Here is a 12,034-nt window from a genome sequence, read left to right on the forward strand (position 1 = left end):
CCTAAATTCTACAAGAATAAAGCAACACACATACATTTTAAATTCTTTAAGCTCTAAAAAGCGCTATTGTTTTTAGAGATATCAAAAAACACTTTTTATAAAATTGTTACATATTTTTATAGAGAATAGAAATATATAATTATCTTTTTCATACTCCTGCTGGTTGTTTCCCAAAACTGGAAAATGCAGTTTTTTTGAGACACCTTGTATTTTAATTACAATCTTTGTAATTCCAAATTTATTAATCAATCAATTACAGAAGAAAATTACAAATAAACACTAAAATTCTAAGTAATAACTTTAGCATTGTATAATTTTTCTAATAATTGTCAACATTCACCATCTTGTATTTTCTCTTCAATCCAATCCTTGAACTTTGCTACACTGCAAACAAAATTAAACTATCTATTTTTGTTGAATAGTAATGCAATGTATTTTTAACCATAATAGTGCAGGCCCTAAGAACATTATTTCTTTTATTACTACTAGCGGAAACGCCCCCTAGATGCCTCTGGGGCACTGATGGAGGGGGGAGTTGAATTCAATAAACAAGTTTTTATTTAAGTAAAATGATTTCAATTTTAACTTAAAAATTGAGGGGTGGTTTTTTAAGGGTCGATTTCTCATGGGAGGTCAGTGATAATTTCTCTTAGAATAGTTGTAAACCTCTGTAGCTTAATGACCTAGCAAGATTTGCTAATCCTGTGCCCTTCAGGTTAAATAATTTTAACTCTTTATCATGTTTAATTACCACATATAAAAATTTATTTCTATTAAGCCCTCTATCTTTTACACACAGAAAATGAGTAAGAAAACAAAATCCTACCCTCCCTCTTCCTAAGAACTTGACAGATTATTTGAAGGTAAATTGAATGAAATTTACATAAATAATTTGGTTGGTAAGAGTAAAAATAAATAAGGTCTGCTCTACAAAAACAAAGTCTAATTTTACAGTCTGTAACAGTTCTGATTTAGCTATACCTTACCTAATAAAATTCACCATATGAACATGAACAAAGGAGTAAGTACTGATCAAGCCAATAAGAACTTGATTTCCACTTTCTTCCATTGTAATGGACCCACCAAAAATATACTTAATTTTATGATTGTTTAGAGACACTTTTTTTCAAAACATATTAAAAATATTTTAATTATGTTATAAATTACTTACTTCAGCTCCATGTCCATGAGAAGCACAAGTTTTGAGTGCAGAAAAACATTTTTTGAGTACTTTTACATTTTCTCCCTTTTTTAATAAGTACCAAAGTTCAAGATATTTATTTTTTTGAAATAAATTTCCAGATTATTTACATTTACTATTATAAAAATAATATTCCAATGTTTTTAACTTTTATATTCCCATTCTCTGAAAACATAATTAGTAAGGAATCATCTTTTGCCCTTCCTTTGTCCAAGGGGAGGCGGTAAAGGGGTGATTACCCCCCAATAAAAACTTACCCCATGCCATAGTCACCCCTAACCATTTATTAGGGGGCATTTACCCCCCCAAACAATTTTGGTTAAGGAAAATACCCCCTCCAAAATAAGTAATCCCTAGAATAAAATTTGATGGCCTTCTTTACGCACATTTGTATGTCCACTATCAAGATTTTTTAATACTGTCCAAACCATAGTTCCACCAGATTAAAACAGTTCTGAATCATGATACACATGAAATACATGTTATAGTTTGTAATGGCCTTTAAATTAAACAATGCACTGGGTGGGTCTAAGCAATGTCTATTCAAAGAAGTAAAATTTTCCCAATTATTAAGAAAAAACAATATCAATAAACATTTCATTAAATATCAAAATCTTTTTTTTCAATTTATCTTGGCAGGCACCAGGGTCTTGGTACCCTCCCAAAAACTAGTTAAAAACCTTTTAAGAGCCTATTTGAAGCTACACTTTAAAGGAGAATCATATTGGTTCATCAATTAGCAAGACTTGTGAGTTGATTATGTAATTTTTATGGGGGGTAATTACCCTCCCCTAAAGATTAGGTATTTTGGACACCCTTGCTTCCTTCTCCAATTAACTTATTCTGTATACTAGCTAGAAATACAGTTAATTTCTTTAACAACTTTTTGAAGATACCTTTGATGGTTGAGATAGATTTATAACTGTTAAAAATACCTTTGAAAGTTTATTGTAAAGCTAATTTTGTTATTCTAATAAGTGTTTATATATTTTATTTGTTGAACTTTCCTTAATCCTGCAGCTTTTTTGGTCAAATCCAGTGGCAACTAAACCTACTAAACCTTCATAATCCTTAAAGATAAAGCAAATGTCTGTTAAAGAAACTCCTATATGAGTGTTAAAATTGTATACATATTTTTAAGAATTAAAAGTTACTTATGTCTGGCCTAAAATCTTTTACAAAAATGTTTAAACAATTGAAGCCTTTTTACCTTTTTTACTAAGGGAATCCTCACAGGCATTACAGTTTCAGAAAATTGTATTTCATCAGCAAGTTTTAGTAATGCAATATCATTTTTCTTAGATTGAACTTTTGAAAATGGAATGATTTTATTCACTTTTTTCCACTACAAGTGAAATATACAAAATACATATTAAAATATAATTCTACTAAAACAAATTGAGGAGAATTTGATGTTATATAAAATACTAGCGGCTTCGCCCCTTGCCTCTAGGGGCTTTTTTCCTGAAAGTTCAGGGGAGGATTTTAAAACTTTTTATATTTATTTATATTGATTTATGTTATTTAAAACCTTTGATTATTTTCTTTTTTTAATGTTTTTAAAAATTTCTTTGCTATTAGTCTTTTTTGGGCTTCACACCTACAGGAGAAGGAAGGTTTCACAATCTTTTTGAATTCAATAAAACAAAGTTTAAAAGAAGAAAAGAAATTTAAAAAGAAGGAAAATAATTGAAAATATAAAAAATATAAAAAAGTATAACAAAAAATAAAAGAATTTAAAAATATATGAAAACATAAAAAACATTAATATTAGAAAAAAATAGCTTAAAACCACCACAGGACCAATTGATATATACCCTGAAGGGTAGAATCCAATCGGTTCAGTGGTTACCGAGATCTTAAGGGACAGACGGACGGACAGACAGACATCATTCTACTTTGTATTATAGATTACTCTAATTATTATCATTTTCCTTACCAAATTGGATTTGATATCACATGGGTGATCATGACCAAAGAGGACTTTAAATTTTTCTGCTTTATAGGTTTGATTTTTATGATGCATTACAATATACGCTACAGTGAGAATGTATTTCTTATTTAATATTGTTCCACTAGATGTATGTGGGTGTCTCTAAATTTAAAGAAAAATATAAAAGTATTATATATATAAAAAAAATTCCAAATTCTTTTTATAATGAGTTAATTTAGAATTAAGAACCTACCATAATTATTGCCTGATAGGGCACACTTTTGGAGTTGATTTTAAAACCTTCATTCCTTGCAGGAGCAAGTTTACAGCTATTAATTTTCCTGAAAATGTACTTAAAACTTCAAGTTGTAAGTCCTCTTATGCTAAATTTTAAGACAATATTATCAAACTAGTTTGTGCTATTGAACAAAAGTTAAAATAACATACCCATTAACCAAATAAGTACAGTAGGAGACCAGAATGTAGAGGCATAAGCTTAACATCATCCTTGTTTCAGACTAAATTACTGACTAAATTAAAAGAATGACTTTCAACAGTAGTTTTTTTTTATCAAGTGTTTATTTTTTATTAATTGATTTACAACAATTATTGTAACTGAGCTCAATATTGTCAATTAAAGAAATAAAACATATTTTTTTCTGAATACCAAGGTAGATATATATATGTAAGTATTTGTACCAATTGACTAAAATTTAAAGTGTTTTTTTACAGATATTTTTTTAAAACAATGTATTAAATTTTATGTTTATGTTTTGCTATATGGACATTTATTAATGTGTAGATTTAATAATAAGTTGATGTGATTAAACGTCATATATATTGTTGTCATTCTGATAGCAGAAAATTTCCATTGTTGTCATTCTAATAGCAGAAATTTATGTTTGCTTGAATTAATTTAGCCAATAATGAACTGGCGGAAGCGTTTGTTATTAATTAATTGGTTAATGCTAAAAGCAAGTTTCAGGCTATTGGATATTGGCCTACAGCCAATAAGGAACTGGAGGAAATGAGTTGACTTTTTAGGCAAAAAAGAAAAGTTGCCCCATCACTTTAAAAAGGAGGCTGAGACCTAATTTTCGGTCAGGTTTCCCATCCCTTATCCCTGAATAACTATTACCCCCTAAAAATAATAAAAACCTGAGTATAACCTGAATAAATTAGGGAAAACCAAAAAATATATCTACAGTCTAAATTGGTTCATGAACTGTTCGTCAAGGGAAAATGTAAACAAATTACAAAAAAATGTCTAGTATGGATGTAATAATAAGTAAGGACTATACCAAAATGTCCTTTACTAATAAACTCTCTTCTAATGATGGATATAGGATATACTTGGATATATTGACAGGGGAAAATTTGTCGTCAAATTAGCTTGATAAATGTACCACAGTTATTGGTCAGTTTATTCATACAGTAGAGGAGGGTACAAGGTAAAGGGAATTGATGGGGGTATTGTCAGTTTAGCCAGCTGCTAGTATTACTTCTAAGAGTACATGAAAATCTGGTGCAACATCCAAATATTACTATAATGATTAATCTAATCAATTTTCAAATTTGTGTGATAGTTTGACGAAAAAAAAAATTTATATATACAATTTAATAATGATTATATACAAGAAGAGAGACCAACTTTTAGAGAAGCTTTGCTTTTAAGTAAAAATAAATTATACTGTTTGTTTATGATAAAGTATTCTTTATTTAAAACCAAGTTAAAATTAAAATTCAACACACAAAAGCATAAATAAAAGTTTAGATTGTTAAGCAAACAAATACTTGCGAATTTGTTTTCATTTACTTTACAAATAATGCTAAAATACATCCATTGTTTTTACAATACAACACATCTTTACACAGAGCACTAAAAATATTACCATTAACATTATGGGATATTTTTATTGGAGAATTTTTTGTTAATGTTTTTCAGTTCAAAGATTTTTTTCTCAGTGTTTATGAATTAATTGAAGAAAATAACATAAAAACCCAATCCTCTTAGGAATCCCTCAAACTTCCTAGTTCTTGTTGGTAATGTTTCCACAACCAAAAAAAGACAATGTTTTCAAAATTGAAAATTATTTATAATATTTATATCAGTTTTATTTTAAAATAATAAAAAAAACAATGAAACACATTACAGTCCTCTTTGGTAAAAAAAAATCAGTTATTGTCATATTAAGAATATAAAATGACTAAATAATTTTGTACCATCATGTAAATGAATAAAAAAGCATGATAAAGAATATAATTTATCAGTTTAACAGAAAACATTAAGTAATTTTATAGAAAAGATATATAATTATAGATAGATAGAAAGAAGTTGTAAAATGTTGTGAAATAGTGCTTAATCTGCACATTAATTTTGTATAATGATATCCAGGGATTTGGTTGCAAGTCCTACTAAAGTTCCAAACATCTTAAACTTAAGTTATGTATGTTATATATTTTAAAGGCAAGTTTTATCTACAACAGTATACATGTAGTACAATTAATTATCCCCATCACCCTTTCCCCTAAAGGCAGTAAGTAGTAATATTGGACAAAAGGTAAATATTTCTCATCAGAAAAAAAGATCATAAATAACCTAATGGAATCAACAGCCACAAGTTTAAAATCAAAATAGTTTGTTTTATATTTTAAAATTTAATTAAAAACTTACTTTAGTTTTTAAATTCATACTCATTAAAAGTTAACATCATATTTTCAAGTGGTTTTTTTGTTGCATAAAATTATATCTTAATTTTAGTCAAGTACAATAAACGTTTTACATGTACTTTGAATGACTTTAAGTTTAAAAGGACTCTCCACAGAAAAATCAACTTTAGATTTTTGAAAATCTAACCTGAAATTATTATTCTCTGTTTAATTTTAGGCATTTTTTGTTTTTGTGGCATCGCGATCGAAGCCCTTTGAAATTTTTTACCTCCTTTAAGTGAATCCTCCCGCCATTTAATTTGTGCTGCTTTAGTGATTTTTAGCTTCTATTTTTGCCGCCGTTGCCGCATTCATCGCCCTTCTCCGCCGCTACTCCGCTGTACGTCGCTTTTTAATACATGCTTCCCTCTCCCTTGTTCAGAAATTAAATGGAGGCTGGGGGTGTTGTGTATAGCTACGTACGCAATGTATAGCGGAGTAGCGGCGGAGAAGGGCGATGAATGCGGCAACTGCGGCAAAAGATGGTTATATTTGGCGGAGGCGAACACAAAATGGAGGCGGCAGGATTGTCCAGTCAAGGAAGAGGATAAATCGTAGAGCGGCCGGTTGCAATGGAGCAAATGTTCTTTAGCGGCGAACACATATTGAGTGGAGGAAAGTGTAGTATATATTGTTATAGCGGCAGTACAAATAGGCGGCGGACAAAATTTTCAAAGGGCTTCGATCGCGATGCCACAAAAACAAAAAATGCCTAAAATTGAACAGAGAATAATAGTTTCAGGTTAGATTTTCAAAAATCCAAAGTTGATTTTTCTGTGGAGAGTCCTTTTAAGTTTAAAATCATGGTTTCAATAAAATTTTACTTTGCAGAAAAATTTTAAACCTACACAAATCTACAAGAGATGAATATAAAACTTTCAACTAAACTCTCAGAGAAAGTGATTTTAGTAAAAGGAAAAGTTTAGCTCTGATTTTTAACAAAACTCAGCACTGATAAACTTTATCCTACTTTGTATTATGGAATACTTTGTAAAACAGATATAGAACTCTTGCATTTTGAAATATTTTTTTTATCAAAATAGGTAATATTTTTATTGAAATACATTTACAAAAATAAATATTTAAAATTCTTTAAAATACTTGGTATCTTATTATAGATTTAGTATTTGGATAGAGAAAGTGTGTAAAACTGTAATTTATTTGTATGTGAGAGAGTTTATAAGTATAGAAACTGGCCAACTAAGTTTTCAATAGAAATTCTACTAAATTTGTTATAAGGTTAGGTGAGGATACAATCTTCTCTGATTAACAAATAGATATTTACAACATAAAAGGTAAAAAATATAAAACAACTAATGACATCAGTCATTAAAAAAAAAAAAGTTGGTTAAATATAAACATTTCAAACATATTGTTGTTGACAAGACATTTATTCATTTAGACCAAGTTTAGGCCAGTCTTTACTTAATATGTTTAGGGAAAGGAAGGAAAATTATTTTCCTTACATATTTTTTCTACATATATTCTTGAAAACAAACTAACATATGGTTTTAAGCATTTGGTTAGGAAAGGGTTTTTGAAATTGTTGTCATCTGACCATAAATTATAAAGACTTAAGCATAGATAGCTTCTAACTTTGCTAATAAAAACAAAGTAAGCCAAAATACAGAACAAAAAGGATCCCAAAGCGAAAAGAATTCAAAAGTTTCCTTTTTGTGTAATATCAATGTTTTGCTATATTGTTGTAATAGCCAACAATACAACAAAATTTAAGAAGAAAAACGACATTACCTAACCTTCCTTGAAGAGTAGAGCCCAATTGCATTGGTTCAACAGTTACAGAAATCTCAAGGTTATGATGGACTGATAGACAGATAGACATAGTTCTACTTTGTATTTAAGAGTAGCTGCTGCGTCCATAGCATTTAGGAGCATTGTATTGGAAGGTGTGAGGAAAGTAAAAAAAAATAACCTAAAACCCCCCAAAGCTAAGACTTAAATCTAATGAGAATTTAACCGAAAACATCACTACTTCTTATAAAAGGATGAAAGCTAAGAAATAAATATTACTTTTCATGAAAATAATCAACTGTATTGGATAAACCTTTGTTATATCATAGATTCATAGAATATATTATAGCCTATATGAGAATTGAGAGGATAAGTAGGTTAGAGGGGAAGAAAGTTAGGTTGGGTTAATAGAGTAATTTGCTATCTTTTTTTTGTTTTAGTCATTTTGTGATGAAAACCTTTCTAACTTTTATATTATTTACTTTTTCAAAAGAATCTATATATATTCTTCATTTTTTGTTATTTTAAATCAGGTTCTAATGAATCTGTTTCTATTGACCTTTCTTTAAAAATTTGTTCTATGTAAATAGCAATAGAAGAAGCAATACCAATCTTACTTTAATGTTTCAAGTCCCTTCTAAAGTTCTAGATGATGGCACAAAGATAAACATACATATATATACCTGTTATATATTTTGAGAAAGAAGATTAGAAGAAAAAAATGTTATTACTTTAAAATTTGACATATTGATATTTTAAGTAAGTTGTAAATTTTACAAAACACCTGATTTAGAAATAAAATATCTGTTGAAAGTACACTTTAAAATTTAGTTAGGATATTTGTCTGAAACATTAAAGATGTTAAACTTAAGCCTCTACTTTTTGGTTTACTGCACTTATTTGGTTCATGGGTATGTTAATAACCTTGGTTTAAAGCACAAACTGATAAACTTGTCTTAAAATCAAAGTTTTAGGAATAATACCTTGTTACCAAATTGACTTTAGATATAAATTAAAGTTATAAAATGTTTTAGTTTAGTTCTTTTTATATAATAACTTGAAAAGAAGGTGTATCATCTTTTTTTTTTATGGCTAGCCGGTTCTTTTAGTAAGTAGTAGATGTAAAAATTTTTATAGAATTCAGATATGCAATCGGTTTTTTTAGACCTCTTATTTTTTAAGTAATTTAAGTTTTTTAAAAAAATAATTAAGTCGGTTTTAAGGTACTAAAACGCAACAAAATAAAAGAAGAAAATGGCCAGTAAGAACAAAAATAGTAAGATCTTTAATTTGACACCTTACTTTTAAAATTCTGTTGAGTAATTATTGAAAAAATCTATTTTTTTAACCTCGGTTTAATAAAAACTTTAGACCTAAATATTTTCTCAAACAGACATAAAAAACATGGGTTCATATATACCTTTAGAATCAGAAAAATATTACGAATCCATTGTAAGCAAAATTGAAAAAAAAGTAAAAAAATAAAAAAATATAAAAATGGCCAATTGTATTTTTTGTTTTGGCAACACTATCGTCTTCCCTTTTTTACCCCCTCTTTACCCCCTCTATACCCCCTTCCCATTTTTATACCCAATTCAAAAGTTAAGACGTTGCCTGTACAATATAATATGATATTTTCATATAATTCCTTTTATTGTAGTTTATATACTATATTGTAAACTTTTTTTTCAATTTTGCTTACAATGGATTCGTAATATTTTTCTGATTCTAAAGGTATATATGAACCCATATTTTTTTACTTGTGAAATGATAAAATTGAGTTCAAAGTTTTTATTCTCGTGGGTTTAAAAAAATCGATTTTTTCAATAATTACCTGACAGAATTGAAAAAGTAAGGTGTCAAATTAAAGATCTTACTATTTTTGTTCATAATGGCCATTTTCTTTCTTTTTTTTGTTGCATTTTAGTACCTTAAAATCGACTTAATTTTTTTTTTTTAACTTAAATTACTTAAAAAATAAGAGGTCTACAAAAAAACCGATTGCATATCTGAATTCTATGAAAAATTTTACATCTACTACTTACTAAAAGGACCGGCTAGCTATAAAAAAAAAAGTTGATACAACTTCTTTAAGTGCATTTTCAGGAAACTTAATAGCTGTGATGTTGCCCCTATATATGAAGGTTTTGATATCAACTCCAAAAGTGTGCCCTATCAGGCAATAATCACAGTAGGTTTTTAAATCTGAATAAACTCAGTTTAAAAAGAATTATAAATAAATTAATATGTTATATTTACTATTTTCTACTTTTATTTAGAGAACACACACAAGGTATGTTAGTGGTACAATCGTAAATAAGAAATACATTCTCACTGCGGCACATATTGTAATGCATCATAAAAATCACACTGTTAAAACAGAAGGCCTTGAAGTTCTCTATGGTTATGATCACCCTTGTGTTATCAAATCAAGTTTGGTAAGAAAAACATTTTTATTGAAGTATTTTTTTGGCAAACATTAAACTCTCCCAAACTCATATTTGTAGAATTCCTGGTAGAATTATATTTTCTTTTATTGTTAATTTCACCTTTAGTGGAAAAAAGTGGATCAAATTATTCCATATTCAAATGTTCACTCTATGGAAAATGATATTGCATTACTAAAACTTGCTGATGAAATACAATTTTCTGAAACTGTAATGCCTGTAAGAATTCCTTTAGTAGAAAAGGTAAGAAGGTTTATATTGTTAAACATATTCTTAAAAGCCAGTAAAAGGCCTTTTTTACCAGACTTCTAAGTAGCTTCTAATTCTTAGATCTATGTAAATCAAATTTACAGTTAGTAAGAAACTTATTCAAAATCCAGGTTTATGTTAATAGAAGGGTGTACAAAAATAGCTCTTATATGTTTTTGCTTTGTTTTAAGGATTATGAAGGTTTAAGAGGTTTTGCCTCTGGATTTGACCAAGGAAGCTGCAGGATTAAGGGAAGTTCAACAAATAAGATATTCACTTATCAGATTATCAAAATTAGCTCTAAATTAAACCCACTAAAGTATTTTTCAAAAAGTTGAAGGAGAAACTAACTGTACCAAATAGGAATTATTCTCAACTATGAGGATTCTATCTGCTTGTACACAGACTGAGATTAGAGAGGGATTTGCAAAGACATTTAATTAATAAATCACTTAACATGTTTTTATAGTATAGTAAAGTAATATATTTATAGATATTATTAATGTTTTTGAAGTAGTAAATCTAAATTATGTAAAAATTTATTCTTTAACAAATAAATTTCTTGAACTTTGGTACTTAAACCAAAGGGAGCAAATCTAAAAGTACTCAAATATGGTAGTAGTGCTTCTCTTGAACAAGGTGCTGAAGTAAGTAATGCACTACATAATTTAATTTTTTTTTATAATTACTTTTTGAGAGTGTTTCTAAAATATACATTTTAGGAAATTTGGGGAGGATCCTTTACAATGGAAGAAAATGGAAATCAAGTTTTAATTGGTTTAATCAGTAGTTACTCCAAAAGAAACTTGAATTTTATTAGGTATATAAAGTTTAACTAAATCAGAATAATTACAGACTACAAAATTCAACTTTGTTATGGTAAAGCAGTCATTTTAATCTTTTAATCATATTAACATAAGGATTTATACAAAATTATATTCAAAACTAGATTACATTCAAATTATTTCTAAACCCAAAGGATCAGGGTGTAGGGTGTATTTATTGTTTTTCTGTTTTATATTCTGTGTGTAAAAGATAGAGGGCTTTGTTGAAGTGACTTTTTAAATGTGATAATTAAACACAAGAAGGAGTTGAAATTCTTCAACCTGAAGGGCACAGGATGCCAGCAAATCTTGCTCAGGCATTTAGTTTGAAAGATAGCTTCTCATAGGTCATCATAGCTTTATAACTATTTTCAGGGAAGGTACCACTGACCTCCCGGAGAAATCAACCCCAAATTTTTTTTTACTTTAGAAAAAATCTAAATTAAAATATTGGGTTATCGAATTCAACTCCCCCCTCCTCAAGCGCCCTTAGAGGCATCTAGGGGCGTAACCGCTAGTTGTAATAAAAGTAATAAGGTTCTTATGTACTGCTTTTTTATGGTTAAAAAGATAATACTTTACTATAGAGTAGTAATACATAGTTTAATTTTATTTGCAGTGTAGCAAAGTTCAAGGATTGGATTGAAGAGAAAATACAAGATGGTGAATGTTGACAATTATTATAAAATTTATACAATGCTAAATTTGAAAGAATTTTTTGCATTCTCTGGGATTTTTTCCAAAATTAAATAAATAATAAATTTTAAATTGCAAAGATGGTGGTTAAAATTATATTATAGGTAATATATTATGAGATATGAGTTCAGAATGATCATGTGTATTTATTATATCATGTTAATTTGGCCATTTTTATCTAAAAAGAACTTTCCCCTGTGACTCTCAAAGAGTTTTTTTTATA

The 12,034-nt window shown here is 28.3% G+C and overlaps 2 protein-coding genes across 3 annotated transcripts; one reads left to right on the forward strand and one right to left on the reverse strand.

The window, feature by feature from the left end:
• LOC145324798 (trypsin-6-like) lies at nt 1-3,790 on the reverse strand. Of its 2 annotated transcripts, none has more exons than XM_080167440.1 (8): nt 3,582-3,790; nt 3,388-3,475; nt 3,141-3,296; nt 2,412-2,546; nt 2,213-2,271; nt 1,172-1,250; nt 987-1,093; nt 1-384 (listed from the first exon to the last, which is right to left on the reverse strand). In XM_080167440.1, the coding sequence occupies exons 1-8, from the start codon at nt 3,638-3,640 to the stop codon at nt 330-332; spliced, it is 738 nt and encodes a 245-aa protein (XP_080023566.1). In that variant the 5' UTR covers nt 3,641-3,790; the 3' UTR covers nt 1-329. The 2 variants fall into 2 exon arrangements, with proteins under 2 accessions (XP_080023566.1, XP_080023565.1); XM_080167439.1 differs by having other exon boundaries at nt 1,172-1,245; nt 2,208-2,271.
• A 4,554-nt stretch (nt 3,791-8,344) lies between these two features.
• Nucleotides 8,345-11,890, forward strand: LOC145324799 (chymotrypsinogen B-like). Its single transcript, XM_080167441.1, has 8 exons — nt 8,345-8,506; nt 9,702-9,786; nt 9,875-10,033; nt 10,151-10,285; nt 10,483-10,546; nt 10,883-10,938; nt 11,014-11,111; nt 11,735-11,890. Exons 1-8 carry the CDS (start codon nt 8,454-8,456, stop codon nt 11,787-11,789), a joined length of 705 nt encoding a protein of 234 aa, XP_080023567.1. The 5' UTR covers nt 8,345-8,453; the 3' UTR covers nt 11,790-11,890.
• The last annotated feature ends 144 nt before the right edge of the window (nt 11,891-12,034 follow it).

This window comes from Acartia tonsa, chromosome 7 (genome assembly GCF_053477335.1).
Source record: "Acartia tonsa isolate MP-2025a chromosome 7, ASM5347733v1, whole genome shotgun sequence".
Classification (NCBI taxonomy): Eukaryota; Metazoa; Arthropoda; class Copepoda; order Calanoida; family Acartiidae; genus Acartia; species Acartia tonsa.